The 26,069-nt window shown below is 51.9% G+C and overlaps 11 protein-coding genes and 2 non-coding genes across 13 annotated transcripts; 6 read left to right on the forward strand and 7 right to left on the reverse strand.

The window, feature by feature from the left end:
* Positions 1–64: 64 nt before the first annotated feature.
* BO94DRAFT_619840 (alpha/beta fold hydrolase) lies at positions 65–805 on the forward strand. The gene has a single exon (XM_025616894.1). It carries the CDS (start codon positions 181–183, stop codon positions 715–717), a length of 537 nt encoding a protein of 178 aa, XP_025473524.1. The 5' UTR covers positions 65–180; the 3' UTR covers positions 718–805.
* A 75-nt stretch (positions 806–880) lies between these two features.
* Positions 881–2,378, reverse strand: BO94DRAFT_19295 (hemolysin III family protein). The gene is made up of 3 exons (XM_025606045.1): positions 1,551–2,378; positions 1,268–1,498; positions 881–1,206 (listed from the first exon to the last, which is right to left on the reverse strand). The coding sequence occupies exons 1-3, from the start codon at positions 2,136–2,138 to the stop codon at positions 1,045–1,047; spliced, it is 981 nt and encodes a 326-aa protein (XP_025473525.1). The 5' UTR covers positions 2,139–2,378; the 3' UTR covers positions 881–1,044.
* A 597-nt stretch (positions 2,379–2,975) lies between these two features.
* BO94DRAFT_530125 (uncharacterized protein) lies at positions 2,976–4,665 on the forward strand. Its single transcript, XM_025610615.1, has one exon. The coding sequence runs from the start codon at positions 3,182–3,184 to the stop codon at positions 4,355–4,357; it is 1,176 nt and encodes a 391-aa protein (XP_025473526.1). The 5' UTR covers positions 2,976–3,181; the 3' UTR covers positions 4,358–4,665.
* Positions 4,666–5,574: 909 nt separating this feature from the next.
* Positions 5,575–6,408, reverse strand: BO94DRAFT_19466 (uncharacterized protein). Its single transcript, XM_025606056.1, has one exon. It carries the CDS (start codon positions 6,260–6,262, stop codon positions 5,777–5,779), a length of 486 nt encoding a protein of 161 aa, XP_025473527.1. The 5' UTR covers positions 6,263–6,408; the 3' UTR covers positions 5,575–5,776.
* A 3,148-nt stretch (positions 6,409–9,556) lies between these two features.
* BO94DRAFT_19536 (uncharacterized protein) lies at positions 9,557–10,525 on the forward strand. The gene is made up of 2 exons (XM_025606061.1): positions 9,557–9,895; positions 9,948–10,525. The coding sequence occupies exons 1-2, from the start codon at positions 9,789–9,791 to the stop codon at positions 10,300–10,302; spliced, it is 462 nt and encodes a 153-aa protein (XP_025473528.1). The 5' UTR covers positions 9,557–9,788; the 3' UTR covers positions 10,303–10,525.
* A 1,020-nt stretch (positions 10,526–11,545) lies between these two features.
* BO94DRAFT_530127 (pepsin-like aspartic protease) lies at positions 11,546–13,335 on the reverse strand. Its single transcript, XM_025610616.1, has 3 exons — positions 12,646–13,335; positions 11,732–12,592; positions 11,546–11,675 (listed from the first exon to the last, which is right to left on the reverse strand). Exons 1-3 carry the CDS (start codon positions 13,168–13,170, stop codon positions 11,604–11,606), a joined length of 1,458 nt encoding a protein of 485 aa, XP_025473529.1. The 5' UTR covers positions 13,171–13,335; the 3' UTR covers positions 11,546–11,603.
* A 663-nt stretch (positions 13,336–13,998) lies between these two features.
* On the forward strand, positions 13,999–14,079 carry BO94DRAFT_t15. Its single transcript has one exon. It is a non-coding gene; the product is annotated as a tRNA-Leu (tRNA).
* Positions 14,080–15,514: 1,435 nt separating this feature from the next.
* On the forward strand, positions 15,515–16,101 carry BO94DRAFT_19587 (uncharacterized protein). The gene is made up of 2 exons (XM_025606064.1): positions 15,515–15,807; positions 15,866–16,101. Exons 1-2 carry the CDS (start codon positions 15,618–15,620, stop codon positions 15,982–15,984), a joined length of 309 nt encoding a protein of 102 aa, XP_025473530.1. The 5' UTR covers positions 15,515–15,617; the 3' UTR covers positions 15,985–16,101.
* An 835-nt stretch (positions 16,102–16,936) lies between these two features.
* Positions 16,937–18,937, forward strand: BO94DRAFT_453924 (alpha/beta hydrolase; the record flags this gene model as incomplete). Its single annotated transcript, XM_025607585.1, has 5 exons — positions 16,937–17,198; positions 17,251–18,402; positions 18,464–18,548; positions 18,619–18,679; positions 18,755–18,937. 5 exons carry the CDS (start codon positions 16,937–16,939, stop codon positions 18,935–18,937), a joined length of 1,743 nt encoding a protein of 580 aa, XP_025473531.1.
* Positions 18,938–19,248: 311 nt separating this feature from the next.
* Positions 19,249–19,320, reverse strand: BO94DRAFT_t19. Its single transcript has one exon. It is a non-coding gene; the product is annotated as a tRNA-Ala (tRNA).
* A 322-nt stretch (positions 19,321–19,642) lies between these two features.
* BO94DRAFT_506273 (DUF914-domain-containing protein) lies at positions 19,643–21,172 on the reverse strand. Its single transcript, XM_025609569.1, has 2 exons — positions 20,798–21,172; positions 19,643–20,746 (listed from the first exon to the last, which is right to left on the reverse strand). The coding sequence occupies exons 1-2, from the start codon at positions 21,019–21,021 to the stop codon at positions 19,771–19,773; spliced, it is 1,200 nt and encodes a 399-aa protein (XP_025473532.1). The 5' UTR covers positions 21,022–21,172; the 3' UTR covers positions 19,643–19,770.
* Positions 21,113–21,981, reverse strand: BO94DRAFT_19659 (uncharacterized protein). The gene has a single exon (XM_025606074.1). It carries the CDS (start codon positions 21,720–21,722, stop codon positions 21,204–21,206), a length of 519 nt encoding a protein of 172 aa, XP_025473533.1. The 5' UTR covers positions 21,723–21,981; the 3' UTR covers positions 21,113–21,203.
* A 22-nt stretch (positions 21,982–22,003) lies between these two features.
* On the reverse strand, positions 22,004–24,675 carry BO94DRAFT_481840 (Arabinosidase A). Its single transcript, XM_025608870.1, has 8 exons — positions 24,168–24,675; positions 23,593–24,107; positions 23,460–23,543; positions 23,335–23,411; positions 23,253–23,285; positions 23,055–23,206; positions 22,519–23,007; positions 22,004–22,463 (listed from the first exon to the last, which is right to left on the reverse strand). The coding sequence occupies exons 1-8, from the start codon at positions 24,309–24,311 to the stop codon at positions 22,059–22,061; spliced, it is 1,899 nt and encodes a 632-aa protein (XP_025473534.1). The 5' UTR covers positions 24,312–24,675; the 3' UTR covers positions 22,004–22,058.
* Positions 24,676–26,069: the final 1,394 nt, after the last annotated feature.

The raw sequence follows: 26,069 nt of genomic DNA on the forward strand, positions 1-26,069 counted from the left end.
GTAATGAACTAGCCAATCTGTCCTACATTTAATCCATCCAGTTCAACAAACTAGCCTACAGGCACGCACTTCAATCCTAACCATGGCAATCCATCGCACCGTATCCCCTCCACCCACCTCTCCTATCTCACCAACATTCCCATCCCCTCTCACAATGCCCCGATCAAGCGCCTCTCCCTCATGATCCACGGCTGGGGCTGCCAGGCAACCCACTACATCCCCTTAATCACCCATCTCACTACCCACAGCCTCACCCCCGAGACCCCCGGAGACCTGTACATCGCCATCGACCTCCCCGGACATGGCCAATCCCCCAAATCAGCTCTCCCGGAACCCGAAAAAGGCGGGATCCCCAAGCTCATCCTCCGACTATGCGCCGAGGTTCTCGATTGCTTTGGTCTGCAGCACGATCAGACCGAAAAGGTAGTCTACGCACACAGCATGGGCATCTTTATGGCATTTGAAATTTATTCAAGTTTGAAGAATGTGATTTCTCATGTTATTCTGCTGGATGGAGCTCATTCGGGGGGCTCAGTGCCGCCGGAGCGGTTTGATTTAGAGAAAATACGTGAACAGGCGGTGCAGTTTAAGGGGGGCATCCAAGATCAGTTGGATTTGTATTTCGGGCCGCGAACGTTGAAGGAGTTTGAAAGGGAGACGAGGAATGGGTTTGCGACGTTGGATTTTGAGTATGCGCTGCGCATGAGTTATTGGTAGATTCTTGCGGGACTAATCACTTCGTGGGATAGATTGTCTAGTCTTGGTATATATGTGTAGCAGATCAGAGAGGCTAATTGTATGACTGACTGTTCTATTTGTATGCCATCATCTAGCCGAAGTAAACAGGGACGAACATATCAGAGCTAGCCTGGCTTGCATCAGAATCAAACATCTAGACAGTACTGAGAGATCTAGCAGGATATAAAGGCACAAAAAAGTCACATAGAAAATGATAGCATGGCCTTGAGGCACTCCAAAACATACAAACCACCATAAAGCATGACCTAAAAGTCAACGGTACCCTGGGGTACAACACGCACCACTTTACGGGTGTCTACATTCTCGGTGCCTATAGTTGTAGTCAAATGCGGACAGAATACCAATCAGCTGCACCGCAGTAGCGAGGACGACGAGAATGTGAAAGATCTGATGAGAAGAGCCAAAGATATCGAATTTCCCAGGCCTCAGAGATTCAGGAATTCGCATCTGCAAGATAACATGAGTATCTTGTCCTAGATGTATCTAATTTCATGAGTGAAGTACTGACCGCATAGAAAAATGCACCTAATATAAGAAGGACCCCTTCACCGAGGTAATATGGCATGCCGGACTGCTCCATCATTTTGGCAAACCCAAAGACGCTGATACCGTGGATGAGAGGCGCAAAACCTGACAGTCCCGTACCAACAAACGTGCAGACACGAAAGGTACGCCAACGAAGACCTTGGAACTTTGGATTCACAAGGATCAAGATGGTCACACAGCTGAGGGTGATGATCTTCGCAAGGATCGGTTAGCGCCGATGTGTCAGAGCCGCGATAATAACATACCATGCCCCAGTAGATATGTCTTAGCATAGGCTCGCAGTAAAATACCATATAGATTCCGGAGACGAAGTCCCCCATAGTGAGTACAATAATCCCAACGAAATCGAGTCTCAACCACAAGTCGGAGACATGGAGGGAGTGGTTCATCAAGGTATGATACGTCGCCGACATGCCAAGGCATATAACGGCTGTCAAAAGAAAGAAGGCAAAGACCGCATGATCGCCCAATGTGGCTTCGGGGTGCCTGGCTTGGAGGTATTGATAGAACATGCCTTCCGCTGCGAGGAAAAAAGCGGCCGGGACTAAATGGGTATAGATATTCACCGTTTCATTGTGCAGGTACAGCCAGCTGGCGAAGCATGCATGGGTCGAATTGGAGACGGGGCGATAGCCATGCTGGATGGACTCATTGTCTTGGTACCATTCGGGGATCTCCTCATAAGATAGCAGGACTGGGTCACTGTCCCCGAACCGGATCTTCTCCGGTGTTGCTGGCTCTTCCACCACCGCTACCGGTGGGAATGGGGACGTTTTCCGATGCCGCGGCAATACTTCCGCTATTGATGGACTTTCGGCAAAAGATGATTGCATGTTGAATATTGGGTGTTTCCTGCTTGGGATGATGGGAACAGAATGGGGGGTGGTTGTTGTTCAGATGTACTGAATGCTTGGGGAGATGTGATTCTGGGGAGACTTGTCTGACCGGAATGATCGAGCTGTGTCCACCGCGCCCACGAAGAGGGGCTTTGGGGGTTGCATGCATGAGGGCAGCTTTGCCGCCCAAGGATGAGAACCATTGGCCTATCACGCATCGCCAGGGACGGGAACCGACAGGGGTCCCTGAGCAAGTTAGCCGCTGAGGCTGGCGAATTGGCGATCGAGCCCCCGCCTGGAGGAGCTCAACCGGGGTTAGTGCACGGGCTTGCCTGGCCGTTCCGAGCCACTTGTTGGGGGGTCAACCCCCCTCTACAACATCCAGCCCTATATGGGATTCATTTTCCTGTCCCACAGGCGCTAAAGGAGGTCGTGTTTGTCGACAGAACTCTCTGGGGTGCTCGGTTTCAGCTAAATTTATCCTTCCCCTTGTCGTTGGCACCAAACAGGTGCTTCCCACGTAGCGCATCTGTATCTAAGGCTCGGGATCATACACCAGCTGCACCGGCCATAGGTGCGCCATGGAGGGGAACGATTCATGCCTGGCAAGGATGGATTCTCAGCTGCGACAACATATTGGACATGCGACCCTACCATGTGGTTATATCAAGTCCTTCCAACCGGCGCCCCAGACATGGATGCAAAGATCTCCAAACAGCGACTTCTCAGCTGCTTTGACACGGCGTCCTATTCAATCGCCTGCGTTATACTCGGAGACACATTTCGAAATATATCTCATGCTCTCGTGCTATCTCTCCTCTTGCTTTGTCTCTTAGTCCAAGGATATCACATGACAAGGGGCCCTTCTCCATGCAAAGGTGGGTCCGATGTCAAACAACACAACATGCGTCACGACTTCTACTACTGTGACTGCAACCAACCATAGACTCATTTATGGATGGGTCTATCAACCGGACTGTCGGGGAACTATTGATATCATATGGTCGGGCTTGTTCACCATCTTCATCTGCACTTACACAATGTTGTGTCTCAACGTGCCTGCACAAAATGAGAAGCCGTGGGATATCATTCGTCGGCGCCTGTTCTGGATGGCAGTAGCGATATCTGGTCCCGAGTTTGTCCTTACCTATGCCAGTGCGCAATGGGGCAGGGCCAGAGACTCGGTTCGGGCCTTCAAGGCTTCCGGATACCATCAATGGACAATGCGACATGGGCTTTTTGCCGACATGGGTGGTTTCTATCTCGTGTCGCCGGACAGCCCTCCATTTCCGATAACCGCCAAGCACATACATTGGCTGGTAGTCCATGGTTACCTCCCTTTCCCAGAGGTCACCTCAGAAGAAATAACCGATCGGTCCAAGCAAGATACAGTTGCGAAAGTAGTTAGCTGTATGCAGACCAGCTGGATGCTTCTTCAGTGTTTGGGTCGCTCAGCTCAGGGTCTCACCATCACAACACTAGAATTGTCGGCTCTTGCCATTGTGGTCTGTTCGATTATGACGAGTCTCTGTTGGCTCCATAAGCCCAGCGATGTGCGGACGCCGATTAGGCTGGAGCTTCACTTTAGCCTAGAGGAGATACGCAGAGAAGCCGGTGAGCTTGCCATGAGACCGTACAAACAGACACCACTGGACTTCATTGATGACCTGCTTCCGAGTTGGTCTTTGAATGTCCAGCCCTTCATGAAGATGCCCGTCGCACCCTTCGAGCGACCGATCCCACGACTTGGAAACGACCGACTTCCTGACCTCAAGGGCTATCAGGAAATAATCCTCTGCGTGGCAACCTTGCTGTATGCGTCCATCCATCTCATTGGCTGGAATTTTGAATTCCCAACACCGATCGAGCTCATCCTGTGGAGGGTAAGCAGCATGTTCTTGTTCGGAAACACGGTCGCTTTTTGGGTCTTTGAAACGTCGGCTGCCTGGTACCGCATAGGACGCTGGCAGCGCTTCTTCTGTATGATATTCTGGAAGTCCAAGTTGGCGGACGTGGAGCAAGCACGACTGGCCAGAGAGTCAGTCAAGACTCCTAAAGAACTGCCGCTGAAAGCTGAGTTCTGGAGCATCTTTCCCCTCGCTTGCACATATGCGGCTGCAAGACTTTATTTGATTGTCGAGGCCTTTGTCGGGTTGAGAGCCCTCGACGCGAGCGCTTATCGCACTGTGGATTGGACGTTTCTTCCCCACCTCTGAAGACAAACCGAGGATGCTCTTGATGTACTACTCATAACCGCCCATGCCACACTTCACTTCTCCGGTTGGCTCGTCGTTTTCATTGACGGACCTTTTATCGAACTCCAAGATGTCATATAACCATGGTAGCATGCGACCGACTGATGTTTCACACCGCGCGACCGCTGGCGGATAGCGCGGAGTCATCCAAATGCTATACCATACTTTTCAAACAGCCCTATCAATCAGTCCGTGACATTTCATTTGCCTTGGATGTTGATATTTGGATGTATCCTTCAGATTAGCGTTTATTTTATGTGTGTAGGCAATGTTATCTGCTGGGAGTTATTGGTCCACGGAAATAAACAATTCCGCTATAGACGCGTCATATGAAGGGAAGTGGCATCTTCCCTAACCAGCGCTTTGATACTCATCGACTCTCGCGAGACCTGCACCGAGAATGTCGGTCCGACCGCAACGTGTTCCGGGAAAGGCAGTCATCATTCTGACCGACAGTCGTCTCGGTTAACGCAGGCCAGGAGGGGGTTGCATGCATGATGCAGCTGTGCCGGCATCCATCGATAGGAACCCTCGGCCTATCGCCATCCGGGTGAATATCGCGTAGCCGCTGCAAGAGCACCTCAATAATCCCCCCCGGCCCGAGTCCGTTGAGTTGGTCGGCGCCAGGTGGCGCACCAATGGTGTCAAAGATCGGCGGGTTGTTTGCAGTGTGATGAATTGGAGGATCAAACACACGCATTGGGCATGAAGGTCCGGCCGGTGAGGAGTGCGACCGTTGATCGCATGCCCGAGTGGTGGGCGGTTATTGGATGGTTCTGTTTCCGAACGAATCGCGCTAATATGATTGGTGGAGAATGTGAAGTCCGCAGTTCTAAGAAATAAGCAATGAACGTCACTGGAAGGGAATAGATTTGAGGCTTGGATGATATTCTCATAATGTAGGCCCCGGGCCGAGAAGATTCTAATCTATAAGTTCTAAATTCTAAATTGGTATCGCTGTTGCAGAAACCCAGCATGCTAAATAACCCCAGACAAAAGAAAACACAAAGATAAAGACAGGCACATATCAACTTCCGAATATGATCATCAAAGCCTGCTTCAAGGACACAAATGGAAGAATGTGAAGAGTAGTGGATGGTGGATGATGGAATTCGGGATCCCAGACGCGTCAGGTCAGACTCTCGACCGGAGGAGAGCGCGCTAGTCGCGGACGGACTGGCGGGAGGATGATGGGAGACTCTGACGCAGTCTGGAACGTGGCCAAACTCCAAGAGGATGGATGGGTGCGGGTACGCGACATGGCGTGATTACCCCGAGGTTGGATAAGAACCATTGGTAATTGGTGTTGGTGACGAAACCGATGAGTAGTGGTGTGGATATGTCTAACCGAGAGAGACAAGCAAGCGATCAAGGCTGGGATCAGGCGACGACCGTGACTCGGGACTGAGCCAAGTGCGCGCCGTTCCGGCGGGGAAAGATCTTCTCCAAGCACTTGCGGCCCTTGTCAAGCAGGCTCGATTTCTCGCTGGAGTTGGGGGATGACGCCGTCACCCGTGGGGCAGGCGCGGACTTGGAAGAGCTGCGCGTCGATCGGCGAGGGGGTGGAGGGAGAATCTCGTGGTCAATGGTCTCCTCGTCGCTGTCATCGTCCATGGGCATGCCCATGGAGCGGATGTGGACTCGGATGTCGCGCTTGACCATGGCCATGGACTTGGCGTGGATGTGGGCATGACTGAGGCAGCGACGGAGATCGGGTTCCTTGGCACTGCTTTCCTGTTCATATTTCTCGCCGGAGAGCAGACTGAGGCGGAGATGCAACGAGGTTCTTTCCAACGGGGAGGGTCGTCGGGTACGAGGGGCGGGAGAAGTCGATTTGGAAAAGCGGGAGGAGGAAGTGTAGGACATTGTATGGTGTGGGTTCTGCGCGAGCTATTGGAAGGGCAGCTGCAGAATGCCTTCCCAGGATGGGAGAGGGCGAGAGCGAGAAGTCCGAGGGGAATATAGAGAACTGGCTGGTTTGTGTCTGGCCGTCATGTCTGAAATCTGTCGGAGAGCTGGTCTATATACGGGAGGAAGGCGAGCAAAGACCATGATAGCCAGAAGGTCATGGGATGCGCAGAACTTTGTTGGCGAACGCTCTAGAACCGGCCTGAAAAGCCAAATCGCCGTCGGGGTGGATCGACCGGTGGAGACCGGCTGGTCCAGCCCGGGATTCAGGCCGACAAACAGTCAGACACAGCCCAATCGCGGGTCCGTCCTGACGAACTTAGCTTTGCAGTTCCTGAGACGCGTTGGACAAGGTCCTCGCCGCCTCCCATTGGCCACCTGGGTGGTTCCTCTGGAAAATCAGACAATCAAAGTAAATTAAAAGTGTTGAGACGTTCCAGAGATTGAATAAACCTGGAGGGCGGCGACGTTCGAGAAGCTGACGGCAGTCCGTGCACGGGCACGTGGAATTGATAAGCTCGCCGGTTTGGGAATATGTTTGGGATTTTTCTATTCTTGGTCGGTGGGGGGGATTTTCTCATCTGTCACACTCACACAGCCGACTTCCCCTCTTCCCCCCCCAGGGACTCGTACTCTCCCCCCTCCATCGATTGTCCTCACTCATCATCATTCCCCTCAAAAAAGTGGCTCGAGTGACACATCCATTTCGTACCATTGCATTACCCATGACGTGCTTCGCTCATCGTACGTACACTGGTGACGATCGTTCCAACCACTGCCGGTGCTATCTGCAGATCCCGTCACATCTGTGGCAAATGCGCTGACGCTCTTATCTTGCGTGATAAGACGCTAACGGGGTTGATCCAATACCCTGACAATCCCTGTTATCACTCGGTCGCAGAGAGCGGTGGGAGTATAGGAGTACACCGTATCCCCTAGGTAATGGGTATAGATATGATGATGTAGCTATCTACTTGCTACTACTCATTCGGGCAGCTGGCGAGGGACACCGTCAATGCGTCGCATCCCTGCTCTGCAGAGGATCCACTGGCCATCACCTGGATGTCGGGATCGCCCTCGCCAATTAGAACCTTCCAATGTGGTTATCGATGGACAGAGCTACCCACTCGCTGCACATGATGCTGTCGCGACGCGACCAGAGGCCATAGCTCCTGGTCGGGCATTCATCGCTCTCCATTTTCCAGAGCTATCGTCCATTTTCCCATGCCAGTTTCAAATTGACACTCCTCTGGCCAAATCATCCCCCTCCCACGGACCACGTTTATTTCATTCTGAGTTCTCTTGTGTAGTTTCCTGCCAATGCGCCCGGACCATGGACAAAAAAGGGGCAAAAACTCTAGGGAAGTGGCTGGGGGTGCAATAGTGAGTGGGATTCCAAGGTTCTTCTTTGTTTGCCATTTTCCCTTCTGGTCGCCATCCTTGCCCCTCTCCCCTTTTCCTTTGCCCCTCTCTCAACCTCGGGGGAGAAATAACCTCAAGGTTTCCGAGTCCACCAATCCTTTTCATTGAGCTAATTCGCTTTGATTGCCATTGGTGTTTACATGGCGTCCTGTCCGGCATCCGGATGCTATCTTGCCACTGCTGCGTGGATGCTTCCCAGCCGGAGGTGTCGGGTAAGAAAACTTTATCGGACCGACTGGGTGTGTGTTTGCCATAACCACTCCGGCATACCCAGACAACAGTAGGCATCAATGTTCGATTGACTGGTCTAGAATTTCCCTGTGATAATGACCGGTCTACGGCGGTACCTGGAGAAATTCCTGCTGCTGTGATAGGCGTGGCCACACCCACGTGCCTGGCCCAACATCACCGGACGAGGGCACCCTCCAGAATCAGGAATGCCCATATCACGCGAATGGGAGGATGACACGGTTGGGTCATTGACCGCCGAAATGAGGACGTCAACCGTCTGTAGATTTGGGGCCGACTCTTCCAGGCCCGGATGTGGATTCGCCTGAGGATGGGGTCCCAACCCTATCCCCGAAGGCCTGGCCAAACTTCGTAATCGATCCCAGTCGGCCATTGTTCTAGAATTGACTCATCCTTCTCGGGATGGAGATGGAGGACGTCCTTCAGTTGGATCGGTCTTCGAGGCCAACTGATCTCTCCATGCGCGACTCATATCATCCCGGGTAGCCTTGGGCATCGCCCGAAGCCTTTACTCTTGCTGAAGAGGACCAGTGTCAAGGAATATTGATCCTCCGTTATCATTCCACTAGCGGATCTGACTAGGAAAAGCTCTCACCAATTAAGCGGGTCCTGTTCATTGAATGCGAAACCGAATGCGACCGGATCATTCCCCGTGAGCTGTGACTCACTCCTTTTCAGTGGTGGACATTCTCATGCAGTAGCCCGTCACCCCGGTGGGTATCTAGAGACTCGGTAGTCTGCCGGTGTCCTGCTCACCCTGCAGGGATATCTTTCGGACATGCAGGGACTTTCTCAGTCGTTGTCTTCGTCCTTGGGGTGTCGATCGAAATCAATAACCCTGGGTGCTACTCCAACTTCCAAGCCCCTAAACAGAATCCATGGCATCTTCGGGCTGTATGTGTAACCACGCGAAAATGGCTCGTATTACATGAGAGGGTGACTAGACTCCAACTATTTACGCGATAGATGAGAATTTCTTGATGTCTATCATGGAATCCCACCAAAATCACGACATCTTTGGACCAGTTGGAGGCATCAAGTCAACTAGTATAGACCCACGGCGGTCTAACAGCTTCAGTGGGTCCGAAAGGATTCCGAGGGCGAAATGAATTTTGGAGGTTCAACTTCCTGCTAGGATTGTGCGTTTCGATACGGATACGGACCAGTTGCACTGTTGCAACTTGCATCTTGCAGGGCCCGATGCCGATGGCCGAACCCGCGACCGACCGATCAACGGCTCGGCAGCGGCCGTCCGTGGCGGCCGCAGAAACTTTTCATTTTTTCCCTCCTTTCCCCACGTTTCATTTCCTCGGTCGCATGTCGCCAATCCGACTGCTGAAACCATCATATCGGTGCCTGACGTCCCACGACTGTCATCGGTGTCTGAGGCTCTGATCTCCTCTCACCCGGCGCTAACCAGATTGCAGAAATGTGTATTGCAATTGAACAACCCTTGCCAGGAAGCCAAGCATCGCACATGATGCGGATAGATACATGCATAGTCGCAAGAGAAAGGGCCTATTGGACAAAGTTACGCGCTTGAAAAGATAACACAAGCGCCGAAGAAGCCATCTATGTATTGTTGGCTCCAACCGAAGGAAATCACAGACGAACAGACTAGGGATTCCCGGAACAATAGAGCAATATCTGTGTGGTGTGGAAACCGCACAGTCCATCACCTCCTTTCTATCTGTTTCCTGCCGCGACGGCGAAAGCCAGAAGACTTTTTGTTCGATCGCAGCGTTCACAATAGCACTGATGCTGGTATCATTGCTCACTTCAATGTCTCTGGTGCCATATTGGAAGAATTAGTATGACATACGATGACCGGATCTCCAAATATAACGTACTTAATCTACCAAGCGCTGGATCTCCGTGTTTGCCTTGTCACACCATGAAGTCAGAGCTTGCAATTATTTGGTATAGATCACCACATCGGAACAATCGAGGGTGTCCATCTGATTAAAGCCAGGACGTACATAATCTTGTCAGGCTACTCGGTAGATCAAGGTCTCAGAAATAGCGCGGAGTTGGTCTTGGATGCGGACATGTTACGCAACAAGGCCTGGTTCGCATGGATGAGCCATGGTCATGCGCACTATCATTGCGAAGTCTCACAGAATCCGGGCCTTCCTGTCGTACTCCGGCTTGGTAACTGTCCTTCATGGCATTGGAAAGTATTCCTGAACCGTGCTCCGCACCAAAGACGAAATTTTGTGAAACCAAACAGCTTGGTCCTCCACTTGAACCTTCAGGTTAAAAGTTGGTCTGTGGATTCCCTATTATATTTGGAAGGTGTTCCAGGAAATCCGAGATCAGCAAGGTGATGTCCATCGCGCAAGCAGATCCTGACCCAGGTCAACCTTTTTGTTTCCCAAAGAGCTCAAGATACTCTTGCATATTCAGCATGGCCATCTGCAACGAGAGGCTAAAACGCAAGGCATTAATGTGTTGCTGCTTGGCACATTGCGTGTCGCTTTACACTTCCTAGCCTTGCTCCCAAATCACTTTCACCTTCGTCCGAACATCCTTTTGCTAGCAGTCGCTTGAGACCTGGAATTCCTCCAATAATCTCTCGATATCCTTCACGTGCTTCTCCAGTCTCTCATCAGTATCGCATGGAGCCCCAGTCCATAGCCTTCGCCAAACGTTACGCAAACCGGTGTTGCGAACGGAGCGAGGAGCAAGACAGCAACCCGAGAAGACTTACTGACTAGAGTCATCTGCTCCCAAAGCCTTGGAGAAGTGAACCATTATGTCCTGGCCTCTGCTATGAATCTCACAAAGAAAAAATCGAACCATTACTCGCGATACCACCGCTCGACCAACCCCCCTGTCTCACGGTTACAAGCCATCCCAACTATCCATGGTTCTGGAATCCCCACTGCCTGTACGACATACCTATCTATACCTTGGCTCCTCGCCATCGTACAAAGCCGGTGTCATAGAGGCAGTAAATATAGCCCAGTAATACACAAAAGATCAAAAGATTCGATATACGGGCTCGACTTCTCTCCTCACCCTATATGAAGTAGAAATAAGCCACGAAACTAATAGGTTCCGCCAAGTGTGGCGTCAATAGGTACAGCCCTAGTTTCTATTACCCGGTGCACGATTGTCTGGTGAAAGGGCTTAAGCTTGTCTTATTTGTAGGACTCGAGAGGCGAGATTGAGATTGGTCGCGAGCGAATTCTAGCTGCTTCATTCATAGTAAGGAGAACAGTATCATGTGATCTTGTCACGGGCAAGAAATTGACTTTTGCTTTGGCATTATCTCGACCTTGTTAGATCTTGTCAATGGCTTTGTTTTGGTCAATTTCTCGGTCTCTTGGAGGAGGATTTTGACTGCCTAGGGAGTTGTTCCTTGTAATATCATTTGTATTATCTGATATAACGAGATGAATGCTAAACTGAATTGTATCCGTATGTCGTGTCGTGAACGTCATCCAAAGTCTATCCAACATTTACATTCCCGTCCATCAGATGGCTCCTCATTGTACTCTCCCAATAGCAAGATGGGTTACGTTATAAGTTGCATCGTATTTCAGACCGAATTAACTGACAAGATAACCCACTGAAAGTACATAAAGTCACATAAGTCATCAACCATCATGGTGAGCCAGCCCACTTACTGCGCAAGGCTCTGGCGCAGCTCCTCTCGCTGCACAGCTCCAAACCGCAAGTTACCGACATCGAAGACCTGAGACAATCCAGTCAGTAGGTGTCCACTTCATTACCTCGGGGGCATTGGCTTACCGCATAAATGCTCTTCAGGAAGGTATCGCCTAGAATATCCATGTCCATGCTGCCACGGCTCTGAATTCCACCGTACACATATCCGGTCTTGGCCTCGGTGTAGGCCAGATCCTCCTTCTGCACGACAAATTGCTTATCTCCTACGGCAAATGAGACAACGGGCAGGTTGTCGGATGATGTTGAGGATGGGTAGATGTATCCCTGCACTTCCTCGTCATAATAAGCTCCCTCAATGGCACCATAGATGGCCTCGCAGGTCTCATCGTCAACCAGCGCAAGGGTGGTACCGGTGTCGGCGATCGCCGTGTTGCCGGACCGGTTGATGGTCTGGCCGTTTACCATCGCCGAGGTGGAGTTGAACAGCCAGAAGCCCTGGCTATTGTCGATCGGGGTGTAGGAGATGTCTTCGCCGGCCGCCGTGACAAGGTCTTGGTCAATGTATCCGAAAGTATAGAACGACTCCTCGTCGGTGTCCCGCCAGGTGTCCAGCTTCGCTGTGAACAGCTCCGCAGACTTGGGAATGTCATCCTGCAAAATCATGTTTTCGACCGGGGTCTTCACCGACTTGGGCTGAACGGTGTTGATGTTGCTGAATGCAAGTCCGAGCAGCCCATCACCCTCGCCCTGAGCAAACGCCGTCGACATCTTCTCTGCCAACTCGACGGCTTGGTTCTTGACGACCAGTCCACCAATGTTGACATCATCGGTTCCAACGCTACCGGAGGCAGACGATCCGTCCCCGTACGAGATCTGCCATGATTCACCCTCCTGGGTCTTGAAGGTGCTGGAGTCAGACGGGTTAAAGACCGCGTGAGTCTTGTTCTCCGACAAGATTGTCGACGGGAGCTTTGTCGACCAGACCTGTCCGCATGTCAGCTACCCCGAATCTATCTAGGAAATATCAATGCTCTTACCCAGAGATCAGCAGATCCTGTGTCAAAATCCAACTTCAGGTTCTGCGCAGGCGTTCCGATCCCGACTGTCGCCAGGTACTCGGAGTCGTTCTGCACGTCTTCAGCAGGGACCTCGCCGACTTCGCCGCTGGCCGAGGTCGTCTTTCGCATCACCTGGCGAATATGGGCCCGTCCACCAACTGCCTTGTCAGTGTATGGCCGACCAGTCTGCTGGAGCGTGCTGCTGAGGGTATAGGGACCGGGCTTGGTTGGCTTGAAGCGGTACTTGCGCATCATGTGCACATAGGACTTGGTCCCCGACCGCTTAAAGTTCAGGTTTGGGATGAGCTTGATCTTGGTAGCCATGATGGGCAAGTGAAGCAGTGAGTGTTCAATGGGTAAGTGAGATTCCTGAAGATGTTCCGAGAAGAACTGGGGAGAGAGGAACGAGGGCACGACCCCGGCTTTTAAGACTGCCAGTGAACCTGAAGCTGAGACGTCATGCCTATCTACCAGGTCCCCACCTGCGGCCCGGCAGACGACCATTTCAGCTGGCCCTGACCCTCTTCAGCGCGTAGGGTCGTGAGGCATGTCGGGTGATTGGCCCCAGCTGATCGCGAGATCGGCGCGATGACGCGAAGTACGCGGTCGCTCTCCAGGCTAGACGGGCGATAAAGCAGACGGACCCAAAGAGACCCACGAGACTTATCTTCTCGGCTGGCCAGAATTGGATGCCGGCAGTCTGTCAAGTGGCGAGGTCGTACGACCTGTCAATGCCGGCGCCACGCTAGGCACGGATCACATCATCATTCATCCCCTCTCTGCAAAGTGCTAAGCTGCCTTCGCTGCGGATCGGCGAGCTTGGCTGCGCTTCCCGAGGCTTGGTCACTGCCACCGCCAATGGCCCATTGGTCCGCCGATCCGTCCCTGTTGCCTTCTTATCAGCCGATTACGCAGTGTCCTATTCCTTAGGTATCCCATTGCCATTATTTCATCTCCGATTGTTGCCTTCCCTCCTCCAGGCGGCCCGGCCCTAAGCGGGGTTGCCCCGGTTCTATGGCTTGAATAGTGACCCCAGACAAGACAGGTCGGAACAATTGAGTGATTTTCCAGCTTATCCGTAGACTGATCCTATCTCCATGCCCGGATTGTTAGATACCTCTCATAACACCATCCACGAGTCTGCAGGATCCCCGCAGCTGACCCCGACACCAACTACATTATCCCTCCCGCACATGCTCGTAAATGGCTCATACACTGGCCCTCTCGTCGAGAAGTAGAGCTTCCTTACACCGCACTTTCCTCCCAGGTGTCTTCAGCTCCAATCTATTGCAACCTTGCGAGAGGAAAATACTCCTCTAGCAAGGGAAACAAGGCAAGATGGCCGAGTGGTTAAGGCGATGGTCTTAAGATCCATTATCGTGAGATGCACGGGTTCGAACCCCGTTCTTGCCATTTTTTTACCCCCCGCTCCAGTGAAAGCTGCTTCAGTGGTTAATCCAGGCGGAATTGGTCATTTGCCAAGGTCTAGACGCGAGAAAGGAATGTTTGTCGAGGCAGGTGGCATATGCTATGTCTTATTACGCCTTATACCATGAAATTCTGTGATTTCAAGCTTCCTTCATTTTCTCCTCGCTATTCACTTGTGCTTGTACGGCCACTTGTCGTCTCCTGAGCACATGATTTATCAGATGAGTCGATTTGCTCTCGGTGGTCTTCCCTCCTTCACCTTGGAGTCTTTTTCTATCAATCCCCGTGCAGGGCGCCAAATTATATCTCACACCACCCCCCCCCTCCTCCGTCCTTCTCTTCTCTCTCTTCCCCCTTCAACACTCTCAGCTAGATAAACTGCGGCTACTTTTCTGTCTATGCATACTCAAGAGAGTAAATAAAATTCCCATAGACTGCGTTATTGCTCGCAAGTTAATCGCATAACCCCTCACAAAACAAACCCATATGATATTCTCCTGCTGTGATTTGCTGGATTAAGTTTAGGCATTGCATCCTGACTAAACTTATTGGGTATTTAAATGACGTTCATGGTTTGATTTCCATAATTTTCCTCTCGTTGAGCGTCAATTGATCTGATTGTTGTTTGCCTGATGGTCACTATCGCCTCTAGTCATGTGATCGCATGCCGTCGGCTTTGTCTCTTGCTGAGATCCTCCATCTTCTGCTTCACTTTTGCTGTCATTATCATCCATGGTGGGATTCGTTCATCTCACTTGGTGTCGTCCTTGAGTTAATGCAACAGTGTCTGGATGTTATGATGCTTGTCTTTTCTGACTATTCTGTTCATCTTACAGGCTAGAGACTGAGAGGTGAGGTGCGTCCATACGAGGTGAGGGTATTGTACAGAGGTTAACTGGCATTTGGAGATCTAACAGGTTTGATTTTACAGAGCAAGTCAGAAATAAGAACGAGAGCGCAAAGGAAGAGCAGAAGGAAATATAAGAAGCATAAACAGATGAAGAATACCCTTTTGAACGGCTGGAGATCCGTTGCTGCATAGTTCACCAAGCATGAAGCGCCATTCCATTAGGATACTCACGAATAGAAATTCAGTTCCTCGGTACATCCAAAGCAGCGAGATTTCTTCTGGGCCGGCCCCAACAATGATTCATGGAGGTGGCTGGAGTAATCCTCTCCACCGAGGGATCGAAAGAACCATCGTCGACAGCGGTCTTCTGCAGGAGGAAGGATGCGGTGCCACCATCGCCACTACCTGGTCCATCTGCGAGGATCTTCAAGTACAGCATCGCTTGCAGGTTCTTGGTAGATGTTGAAGGATATTTTCCAGAGTGAGACTCGCCCCGTATCGGGCATATACGTCCATTAAGGTAGCGGCGGCCATTTCATCAGCCCAGAGATCAAGATACAAGGTGTTCATCGTCGTGGTTACAGGAATGTGGTAGAATACTGCATCCCAGGCTTAGTTTACCAGGGTTTTCGCCGGGTAGGTGCCTTGAACTGCTTTTTCTGCGAGAGGGATAATGTCCCCGACAAGGGCATGGCTGAGCTCAATTGCTTTCGCGTCTCGAATGGGACTACACCAGGGGATGCAAATTAGAGAACCTCAGCCATCAATATTCGCGATGTGTGGGCGGGTACCCAGGAGGAAGCCATACTGTCCGATGTCACACTCGAGATCCAACCGGCCAGCGCGGTCATCATACAAGGAAGGTCAGTTTCGTGGTGCGCATATCCGCAGTGTATAAAACGTTGACTCGTAATTTTGCAGTACTGGGCTCGGCGAAGTCTTCGTTGTTAAAAGCCATCCTTGGCGAGCTCTGCTTGGTGTCGGGGAGCACCCATATCCGTTTCCATCTACGCATGGGCTATTGTGCCCCGAAGCATTAGCTTCTCAACGAGTTCATCCACAATAATATCCTCGGTGGTCAGGCAATGGAACCAGAGTAGTATGGTCAGGTGCTGGAGACCGCACTTCTGCTTCCCGATCTCGATGCCCTGTCGGCGAGAGACCAGACGGTGGTGAGCTATGAAGGCTCAACCTTGAGCGGCAGACAGCGGCAATGAATTGTCACTAGGATCTGGACCCATCCTTCATTTGCATATCCTGGGAACCCCAGAAGCTAGAGCACAGACAGCTCTTTCTCCTTTCTGGGCCAGGTGCTAGCACGATGCGGAAAAATTGTCAGCTTCACTATCCAGGCAGGACAGGAAGTGGCATGTGGCCGAAGTTGCAGGTAAGCCATTGAAGCCGACCTTCCAATCGAGAAAGCTGTTGCAAATGACTGATCGCAGATGTTGCTTTACAGTGGCAAGTTTGTTCTCTTAAGAACGCTACTTCGTGGCTTAGACATCCAACAGGGCATCGTGACCGTTGGGAATGAATACATTACAGGCTTCACCCGCCATTCTATTCGAACCCAGCTCCTCACCCCCTCCAAGTGAGTTGTTGGATATGGTAGACGGTCCCTTTCGAAAGCCCATAGACACAGGCATCCGTCGCCCTTGACTGTGATTGTCGCACGCTCTTGACTGCCCATTTGATTTTTCCGACGTCCGTTCATTGCGCGTCTCCTTTGTTCAAATATTTTATCTATCTCCGCTAACCCTAGGTAGCCACGTTCCAGCCTAGCCTCGGCCCTTATTGTAGCCGCCGATTGGCTTGATACTGCATGCCATCCTGGTCATGGATGACGCTAAATCGGCCGTGGCTCGGAGTCCTGATATCCTCCGGTCTTACGCCTCTCTGTCCAACTTCCTTTCTACCCTCTTTTTCTCCCTCCAGGAAGCCCATCCACCATGTTTCCCGCCGTGGTACAAGCTGGAGACTTCTCCTAGAGCAATGTATGGGTTCCTCTTCATCCTCCTGTCATTTGTCGGGATTAATCTAACCAGCTTCCCCCAGACCGTCTCGGCCTCCACCCTGAACTTTGTCCCCTGCTACCAGGACTATCAATGCGCACGCCTCGAGGTACCCCTGGACTGGTCAGCCTCCCCAATACCCAACGATGCCAATGACACGGCCATCCTGGCCATCATCAAACTGTCCGCGCAGGTTGATCCTACCGACGAGCGCTACGGGGGCTCCATCATCATCAACCCAGGTACTGCAGTACTATCGCTATCATCCCCCATGATTACTCACTCGTCAAACAGGTGGCCCCGGTGATTCCGGCGTGCAGGACCTACTCGTCCGAGGTAAAGAAGTCCAGAAAATCATTGACAGCCCCAATGATGCGCACCAAGCCCGCTTTTTCGATATCGTGTCCTTTGATCCCCGGGGTGTGGGAAATACCCACCCCCCACTGACATGCTTCCCGGATCTGCTTTCCAGTTACCTCTGGGACGAAGCCGTGCAGGCCGAAGGTCTAGTGGATAGCTCGGACCGTGCGGGCGATCACCTCTGGTCTCGCATGCAGGCCCTAGGCACCGCGTGTACGGATTCCCACAAGCAGGGTGCTGATATCGGTCCGTATATGAATACCTGGAGCACGGCACATGATCTGCGCCATCTTACCCAGTTACTCCGACCGGATTCCCATAGAGACACGAAGCTACAATACTGGGGCTACTCGTATGGAACCCTCCTCAGCATGACCTACGCAAGCCTCTTCCCCGACCAAGTCCAACGCATGGTACTAGACGGGGTAGTAGATGCACCAGGATGGTACTTGAGTGATCTCTCTACCTCATTCCGCGACGCCGATCGCGTAGTCGACAGTTTCTTCCACTACTGCCATCAAATAGGCTATCCCACTTGCGCCTTCGCCAGCCATCCCGCCCCCGTCGACGAAACCAACACCCAAGCAACCACCCACCTCAAACAACGCCTTACCAACATTCTCACCGACCTCAAAACCACCCCTCTTTCAACTGGCTACCCAAGCCCCGAAATAATCACCTACTCGGACGTTAAACGCCTCCTCAAAGTCGCCCTATATGCCCCCATCGACCTCTTCCCCATCCTCGCCACCATCCTCTCCGACCTCGAGCAGGGAAGCGCAACCAGCATGGCGGAATGGAAATCCATGCTACGTAACGAAATGCAACCCCCTCACTGTCTCCATCCTGAATGTCAATCCCAGCCAGCATGTCGCGAATCCTGTCAATATATCTTCCGAATTGAAGTCACTGCGGGTATTGCATGCTTAGATCTGAATCAGAAACTGCTTAATGTCGCGAAGGAGACATACTGGGAGGAGTATCTCCGTCCCGTGGTGCAAAGTACCCATTGGGTAGGGGATGCGTTTGCGGATTTTGCTATGCCGTGTGCTAGTTGGGAGGGGAGGGGGCCTGGCTCTTTTGATGGTAGGTTCCTATCTATATTATATTCTCCCTCTTTGTCTCTTGGCTCTGGAATACTAATTAGATAATGGACCCATCGGAGCGGAGAGCATGTCCACGCCGATCTTATTCGTCAGTAATTCTCTAGATCCGGTAACCCCTCTTGCAGAGTATGTTTCAAGCCTACTTATTCCATACACCTCATACACGTGGGACCTATATACTAACAACAGCAATCAGCGCCCACGCCATGTCTGCCTTGTTCAATGGGTCCGTGGTTCTGGAACAACTCGCTGAAGGCGTATGTCTACCCCTCCCTTCCTGCCTATCTTATCCTACTCGGTAGTATCTCTTCTAACAGGGCTGGCTGAAATAGCACTGCTCTTTTGCATCCCGTTCGATTTGCACAGAGAACCATATCCGGAAGTACTTCCAAACCGGTACTCTCCCGACACCCGGGACGCAGTGTGAGACTGATGTACATCCTCTTGGTGTGGAGGAGACACCTATCAGGGCTGATTTCTCTTGGGTGAGAGGGGAGGAAAGGACAGAGTTGTAAACGGTCGATGTATCTAGGTATCTTGTCCTGCAAGTATAAGTGACATTCTTATTTATTAATTTACCCGTTATTAGCCAACACACACATTCTCATACTTTTTCCAAACTTAATACAATACAACTAACATGCCCCTGCTAAAGCCTGCATGACTAAAACTATATATATGAAACGAAGATAGTAGTACTAGTATGCACTAGACTATATCGACCATAGGACACAGCAACATAACAGTACGGGTAAAAAAGAAACCAAGTGGAACCCACACCCCTACCCCCATCTACAAAGCAAAGATGAAAAAAAACCCCAAAAAATGGAGCTGCGGGGAATCGAACCCCGGACCTCTCCCATGCTAAGGGAATATTATACCACTAAACCACAGCCCCATTTGATGAAAGATGAGTAAATATTTTGTTTTATTAGGGAAACACTATGGCTCTAGTAAATTGATTGGCGAGTTCTTGGTTTTCTGGGTTCATTCACGAGGGATGGGATGGGATTGGATTATTCTGCGGTGTTATTTTTGGGTCGGGGTTGGGGTTGGGATTTTGTGGGGTCTGTTTTCTTTGATACTGTATGTCGCTGTTACTTGAGTAAAAGAGACAAAGTACTATTAAGTGTTGACATACAAGGACTGACTGACCAGTGGTAAGTCGTGTGAATGCTTAGATAGCACTACTCAAAACTGCACATAGATAATAGATTAATTCCACCAGTCTTGCACTGCAGCCGGTCTAATATATATTAAGATCTAAGATAAAGGAATAACTTTTGTCCTCGTACACATTACTCTCATGCCCATATTGCTTCATATCATATCATATCCACCACACCCTCTAGACAATCGCATGTCCCGTTTGTTGCGCCCGACGACCAGTACCCACGCCATCGACACCGGCCTCCTGGTTAGCACCCAGCCATGGCTTGGCGGCCTCGCCCATCTCGCCCTCCATGACAAAGTACACCAGCAGCCCAATCACAATCAGCACAAAGGCAATCGGATACAGGAACTGCACCGAGTAATGGAACACCTGGATACCGATGATCAAGCCCCAGAAGTTCATCGTCAGCAGCGAGATGTTGAAGAACATGGCCGACGACACCCGCAGCATGATGGGAGCCAGCGTGTAGAAGATGAACAGCACGATGGTGTACCCGGCGATGTAGCCACCGACCTTGTTGTTCCAGGTGGCGCCGTGGAAGGAGCCCCGGTCGAAGATGGCGCACTGCACGCCGTTGATGAACATGCCCCAGAAACCCATCTGGCCGATGACCTCATACATCGGGCGCTTCGACACCATGAACTCCTCGAACAGGTTGCTGAAGGCGTAGATGGTGCAGGCCAGGAGCGCAAACAGATCACCCTTCACCTGGTCCTCGGCGGGGTAGTTGGCACCGCGCAGGTAATCCGAGGCGATCAGCATGCCCAGTCCACCGCATGCGAGGAAGATGCCAATGTATTGGGTGATGTGGTAGCGGACGCGTAGGAAGACGAAAGAGATGATGGCGACGCAGATGATGGTCCAGAAACTGAAGAGTTCGGCGCTCAGCAGCGAGGTGTAGCGGTAGGCCAGCACCATGAAGTAGTTGCCCTCGACATCGAGAAAGGACAGGATGAAATACTTCCAGCAGTCCCGGTACAGCATCCGGAACCACTTCTTGAAGCCGTACTTGTAGATGGTGATGCTCGTGTAGACCAGATTGAGCAGGATGTAGTTCCACAGGGTTTGAAAGGCCGGGATACTGTTTCCCGCGTTGGACAAGAGGGAAGAGAAGGTGGAGGAACTGATATCGGCCAGCGCAATGATTTGACTGGTATCTGGTTAGCATCGTGCCTATCTCTGCCGCAAGGGTCTCACTCACCCCAAGATCAGGACGATCCAGAAATCGCGGGTCTTCATATAGGCGAACAGCCTCGCCGCGCGACTCTGTGCCGGCTGCTGCTGCTGCTGCTCTTGCGCCTGGCTGACATTATCGGGCGATTCCGTCACGGTATGCACCTGCTCGTTCTTCTCGCCCTGGATCTGGGGCTGAGGCTGAGGCTGCACGTCGGCGACCGCCGAGGTCTTTTCATTCTCGGCTGACATGGCGGGGAAGCTGTAAGAGACGAGGACGCAAGATACTGCAGATTAAGGGTATCAAATAGAGCTTTTCGCCAGCAAAAGTGAGCGCAAAGCTCCAAAGTCGCTCACTGCTAAGACCAAAGGGCGCAAAGAAGAAAAAAAGAAAAAGATAAAGCAGAGCACGGGTGGCAGGAAGAGAGGGGAATTTAAGGCCGGACGAGGCCAGACCAAACGGGGGAAAACTTGGATATCAACTTATCGCCGGAGTGGGCCGCCGCAGCCAATCGCAACGCCGCCAGCCATCTGCATCCCGACCGGGCGGGGATCCCCGATCCTCTTTCCAGTTTCCACCTAACCAGAATTTCATTCTTGATACTCCTCATACTCGACCCGGACAGAATCAACAAAGGCCTGCACATCACCAGGGACCGGTCCATCCAAGCCAAGGTCCTGAATATATTCCCTCCTCGACGCCCAACCATGCGTGGGGAGCTGCAGGCGGAAGCCGCCCGAAAACGTGCACGGCCGTCGTCTGTCAAACTTGGCGGCCATTTTTTTTTCCCTTCGCGTGCCTTGCTGGTGGGGCCACCGCCGTTGGAGCTACACAGTGCTAGCCAGGTCGTGGTACGTACCAGAATTCCTCGACTTGCTGCAAAAATTTTCGTGAGCTGTTGAGGATCCAAGCACAACCAACCAAAAGAAATGGATTGAGGAACACCTTCCATGCCCGCCCGCACAAACACGCCCCGCTGCCTGAGGCACTGCGCATCGTGCGAGTGCAAGGAAATCCCTACGCATTATACGTGGCGAACACAAATTAGATATCACTTGGGGGCGCTCAGTTCTTCCAGGCTGATTCCAACCCGGGCTCCCCACGTGGTGTGGCGTTCGCTCTCATTGGCGGACCAGTGCATCCATACGTGGGAGATGCATCAGCCTGGATCTATACCTCACTGTTAAAGCTATGTCAGGTCCTGGATGCTGACCACAACAACAAAAAAAAAGGGGCAATTCATTCAAATATCTAAAAGCCAACAGATACGTCAGATCCATTCACACCACTAATGCTCAACCCTATTCACAGCAAGAACGGCCACGGCCCATGCAGGCAGGCTGAACGTAAACGTCCCATTGCTGGCCTGCACGGTGGACTCGGACGGTATAACCAGCGTCTGCGTGTCCGAGTCGTATGCCTCGAGATCACTGTCCGCAAGGATAGTCAACTTTCCGGTCGTTGTTCCCGGGATGCTCACGGTCAGGTCCTGGGATTCGGAGCCGTAGTTGGCCAGTTTCACGTAGTACGCGTCCCCGGCGCTCGAGGCAACCCAGTACACAGGGCCGAAGTCGGAATCGGAGGTAACCTCCTTGATGGTATCACCACGGTGGGTTGAGAACATCTCTTGGACGTAGTAGCTGGTCGACAGAAAGGTCATGTCGGGCGACTGCGTAAATCCAATGAGGTCCGGCTACGACACGTCAGCTTATCTTCGCCTTCAAATCCACCCTCTCACCGGGACTCACCACCCACTGAGTCGAGTTCACCAGCTGAAGCAATGGAGCGTAGGCTGCCATCTTGACCAGATCGCTGTTTCTCTCGAATCCAATCATGAACACTGCCTCGGCAACCGAGCCCTGCATGTTGGGCCAGTCAATCTCCCAGCGAGAATACTCGCCAATGAAGTACGGGACAGAGCGGTTGAGATTGTCAAAGTAGTTGAATTGGTCGACGAGCCCATCGGCAGTGTTGTAGTCGTGGTAATCCACCCAGCTTCCCTCGGGCATCGAGTCGGGCAAGCAATCCGTTTCACTGGTGCTGGCAATGAGGATGAGGTCAGGGTAGGCAGCGTGAATCGCATCGTAGAACTGGGTGAAGCGCTCGGGATAGGTATCGCAGCCTCCACCCAGGTGGTCCTCGTTGCCAATCTCAACCATGGTGAGCTTCCAGGGCTCCTCCTGTCCGTTTGCGGCGCGCATTGCTCCATAGGTGGTGCTCGTATCACCCAAAATGTACTAGGATCGGTTTAGCTGCAGTTCTTCATCGTTTGGAATCGACATACCTCGAGTTCATTCAAGACATCATCGACGTAAGGGGTCAGCGCATCGCCCGTCAGGGGAGTACCGCCACGCGAGTCAAGAGCGAACCCATCCCAGACACCCAGCACCGGTGCAAGTCCCAGATCCTCACACCAATAAAAGTATTCGGCAAGACCTGCATATGTTAGACCGAGGCTCTCGATATCAGATTCCGTTCTTACCTAATCCATCGGTGTTGTAGTAAGTCCAAGTGCCTATATCTGATCAGCAAACGGTATTGTTTTTTAGAGAAATAAAATGTACCTTCGCGTCCAGGACGATCTTCAAGAGGGCCAATGGTCTCGTTCCACTTCCAGCGGTTTTCTGGACTGTATCCCTCGCTGTTTCTAGTGAGCACCCGTTCTACATAAGCACCGGCCAGGACTTACATATTGTTGCCACCAGGGAATCGCAGGAAGGATCCTTTGACATCAGCCAAAACGTTGGCGATCTGGGGCTTCAGGCCATTTTCTCTACACAATCAGTACATATTCCCCTTTACATGGTACCGGCAGAACCAACCTTGACTTGTAGGTCTCGCCAAAAAGCGTCAAATACCCAAAGTTCAACGGGGAACCAGCGGCCACGCTGCCGTCGACCGTGAGCTCGTACAGAACGTTGCCGTCTGGAGCCTTGGTCGTAGGAAACTTGGCGGTGGCTTCGGTAAAGCTGTCTGCGGTAGATGTATGGGTGAAGGTCGTAGATCCGTATTCTGTGCCCGTGGAGTTTCCAACCAGCCGAATCGTAATGTTGCCAGAGTAATCACCCTTGATCCAAAAAGAGCTCTGGAATTCGCTCCCGTCAACCGGGATACCCCAGTAACCCTCGTTGGTGAGCCCAACTGCACCGGTGGCGTCTTTAGACACCTTCAGCTTTATGGTACTCGGAATAGCTGAGGTCAGCGGGTTGTCCCCATCAATGGCGATAGTGGCGTCCCCGACAGCAGCCCAGGCAGTCAGATTAGGTGTTGTTCCCTGAAGACCAGGGTTTTGCAGCATCTGGCCGTAGATACCGCCATCTCCCGAGTGGTTGATGTCCTGGCTCACTGTCAATTACTGGAAGGCCAATGACTGATGATGTCGTGGCCATGCGCATACCTCAAACATGAACCCATATAGTAGCGAGCTGGATGAATTGCCCCCCTGGGTAGATACCTCCAACGAGATACCGTGGACATGTTGGACTAAGGAGAGCAATAAAGGGAGGGCGCTGATGCCCGAAAGGGTCGAGAAGGCCACCATGTTGCAGGCTCACTCGAGGAGGCTGGTATTGATGCCATTGTCACCACGGAAGGATTCGAGGCCTTTTATAATGGGGATCCATTTGGAATTAACCGATCAATTGGCCTTCAAAGGCAGGATAAGGGTGGGTCTCTACAACAACCACCGAGGGAGGGCAGGAGAGTCGAACGAGAGAGATGGGAGAAGGGGAGCGTGGCTGCGCGGATGTCTTGGGACCTCCCACCTCCGGCTTGTCCACCCCACGTTTTAACCGGCATCACACATTCCTCGACTGGGCTTCCCCAGCATTATTCCCCGGGCCACCCAGATTTAGGACTCTTGTCCGGTCGTACGACATGCCGATCCGTTCCATTCCTCTGTGAGGCAGTGGGGGGGGGGAAATTTTGGTCCTTCGAAGATTCCCACCATTCTGTCGGCAAAAACAGTGTTTCTCTGGCATACTGAGTCACGTTTCTCATGTGCCTGGGTAGACTGGTGGAATGTGACAAGCTTCGTGGCTATTGAGTATTGACTCTCTCGCCAGTGTCCCGCCAGCAATCTACTGGAGGACTTGGGTGTGTGGTGTGCTTGAGAGATGTCAGATCAGGCAGTCGTCAACTGATGGTCGAGTCCGCACCCGAGTCCGAGTCAACCCATCGACTGCACGCAGCTGCCAATTGGCACCATCATCCATGTGCCAGCCCAACTTTAGATCCTTAGCTTGGTGGGTGGTCTCGAGATTCAAGATCCACCAGGCGAGGCTGTGACGTTGTCCGTGCGCTTCCCCTCTTTGTTACTCCGCATCAAAGGCCCGAGCAGGGAAAACCCCGGCGGGACCCTGAGGATCCCCGGATGAACGAGTGTTCTTGATTCAGTCGTGTCAGCCCCTGGAACCTTGCATGCATGGCAGATTGGCAGGCATGTACCTGACCCGTCGTGGTTCCGTGGTTACCCCAAACTTTGAGTAGATTCTACCACCATCTAAACTGGGCTGCACAATTATGGTTCTTCAGCGAGCGGGCAGAACCGACCGCTATCCCGATTTTCTTGGTCTTACTCAACACAGTCTGAAGCAGGCCGTGCGGTCGGGTATCTTACCTCTGATTACTTTCTGCCTTGGACAACTCGGAAAATTTGGCCGCCTAATTCCGGAGGTTATCCGAGACAGTGAATGCAGGCTGACGTATGTTGGGTGAATCGAGACCCCTGGCGATGAGAGGCATGCAGGAACTGTCCAGGACTGTCAGTCAGTTCATGGTGCTGTGCAAGATCATAGATGTACTGAGACATGCGTGTACCGATGTTTAGAAGCCCAATCTGTAAGGTACAACTCACGCAATTGGTCTAGACTAGAATGCAACTAGAAGTCCAGAGTAAATACCATTGATTCCTAGCGGCCTGAAGAACCTTGAAAACCAGGTGAGAGTGAGAGATTAGTCCGCTTTCTAGACAAGAAGAGCGATCAGACAGCTAATATTTATTAAAGGTAGATTACGACTTTGTATGGGCGTCCTCGGTGGGATTTAGTCGACCAGCTAGGATGAGGTATGCATCGATGCGATGAAGAGAAACAGTGCAATGGCTGGGCAGCACGCCTTCACTTGAAATTGAGGCTTGGGGCCTGAGGCATACATTGGGAAGAAGCGCAGTATGCTAAGTGGGTCGTTTGTGGGCCACAGAGTACTCCGTAGTACTCGATATTCTTAGGAGAGGGTCGCGGTTCGAATCCGCCCAGGCGCAACCATCATTTTTCTATCAGCCAGAACACGATGCTTTATG

Source organism: Aspergillus sclerotioniger, assembly GCF_003184525.1.
Source record: "Aspergillus sclerotioniger CBS 115572 chromosome Unknown BO94scaffold_1, whole genome shotgun sequence".
NCBI lineage: Eukaryota > Fungi > Ascomycota > Eurotiomycetes > Eurotiales > Aspergillaceae > Aspergillus > Aspergillus sclerotioniger.

What these genes read in the sequence shown, in the direction of transcription:
- BO94DRAFT_619840 (XM_025616894.1), top strand. Translation starts at nt 181, where the DNA reads ATGATCCACGGCTGGGGCTGCCAGGCAACCCACTACATCCCCTTAATC.
- BO94DRAFT_19295 (XM_025606045.1), bottom strand. Translation starts at nt 2,138, where the DNA reads ATGCAATCATCTTTTGCCGAAAGTCCATCAATAGCGGAAGTATTGCCG. An exon ending in GACATATCTACTGGGGCATG is followed by an intron (nt 1,499 to 1,550) that starts GTATGTTATTAT and finishes ATCCTTGCGAAG; the next exon opens with ATCATCACCCTCAGCTGTGT. An exon ending in TAGGTGCATTTTTCTATGCG is followed by an intron (nt 1,207 to 1,267) that starts GTCAGTACTTCA and finishes GTTATCTTGCAG; the next exon opens with ATGCGAATTCCTGAATCTCT.
- BO94DRAFT_530125 (XM_025610615.1), top strand. Translation starts at nt 3,182, where the DNA reads ATGTTGTGTCTCAACGTGCCTGCACAAAATGAGAAGCCGTGGGATATC.
- BO94DRAFT_19466 (XM_025606056.1), bottom strand. Translation starts at nt 6,262, where the DNA reads ATGTCCTACACTTCCTCCTCCCGCTTTTCCAAATCGACTTCTCCCGCC.
- BO94DRAFT_19536 (XM_025606061.1), top strand. Translation starts at nt 9,789, where the DNA reads ATGACATACGATGACCGGATCTCCAAATATAACGTACTTAATCTACCA. An exon ending in TCAGAGCTTGCAATTATTTG is followed by an intron (nt 9,896 to 9,947) that starts GTATAGATCACC and finishes GATTAAAGCCAG; the next exon opens with GACGTACATAATCTTGTCAG.
- BO94DRAFT_530127 (XM_025610616.1), bottom strand. Translation starts at nt 13,170, where the DNA reads ATGGTCGTCTGCCGGGCCGCAGGTGGGGACCTGGTAGATAGGCATGAC. An exon ending in CAGGATCTGCTGATCTCTGG is followed by an intron (nt 12,593 to 12,645) that starts GTAAGAGCATTG and finishes ACATGCGGACAG; the next exon opens with GTCTGGTCGACAAAGCTCCC. An exon ending in TCCTGAAGAGCATTTATGCG is followed by an intron (nt 11,676 to 11,731) that starts GTAAGCCAATGC and finishes GGATTGTCTCAG; the next exon opens with GTCTTCGATGTCGGTAACTT.
- BO94DRAFT_19587 (XM_025606064.1), top strand. Translation starts at nt 15,618, where the DNA reads ATGTCCCCGACAAGGGCATGGCTGAGCTCAATTGCTTTCGCGTCTCGA. An exon ending in GCGGTCATCATACAAGGAAG is followed by an intron (nt 15,808 to 15,865) that starts GTCAGTTTCGTG and finishes GTAATTTTGCAG; the next exon opens with TACTGGGCTCGGCGAAGTCT.
- BO94DRAFT_506273 (XM_025609569.1), bottom strand. Translation starts at nt 21,021, where the DNA reads ATGTCAGCCGAGAATGAAAAGACCTCGGCGGTCGCCGACGTGCAGCCT. An exon ending in TGGATCGTCCTGATCTTGGG is followed by an intron (nt 20,747 to 20,797) that starts GTGAGTGAGACC and finishes ACCAGATACCAG; the next exon opens with TCAAATCATTGCGCTGGCCG.
- BO94DRAFT_19659 (XM_025606074.1), bottom strand. Translation starts at nt 21,722, where the DNA reads ATGGAAGGTGTTCCTCAATCCATTTCTTTTGGTTGGTTGTGCTTGGAT.
- BO94DRAFT_481840 (XM_025608870.1), bottom strand. Translation starts at nt 24,311, where the DNA reads ATGGTGGCCTTCTCGACCCTTTCGGGCATCAGCGCCCTCCCTTTATTG. An exon ending in TTCCCTGGTGGCAACAATAT is followed by an intron (nt 23,412 to 23,459) that starts GTAAGTCCTGGC and finishes CACTAGAAACAG; the next exon opens with CGAGGGATACAGTCCAGAAA. An exon ending in ATGTCTTGAATGAACTCGAG is followed by an intron (nt 23,008 to 23,054) that starts GTATGTCGATTC and finishes AACCGATCCTAG; the next exon opens with TACATTTTGGGTGATACGAG.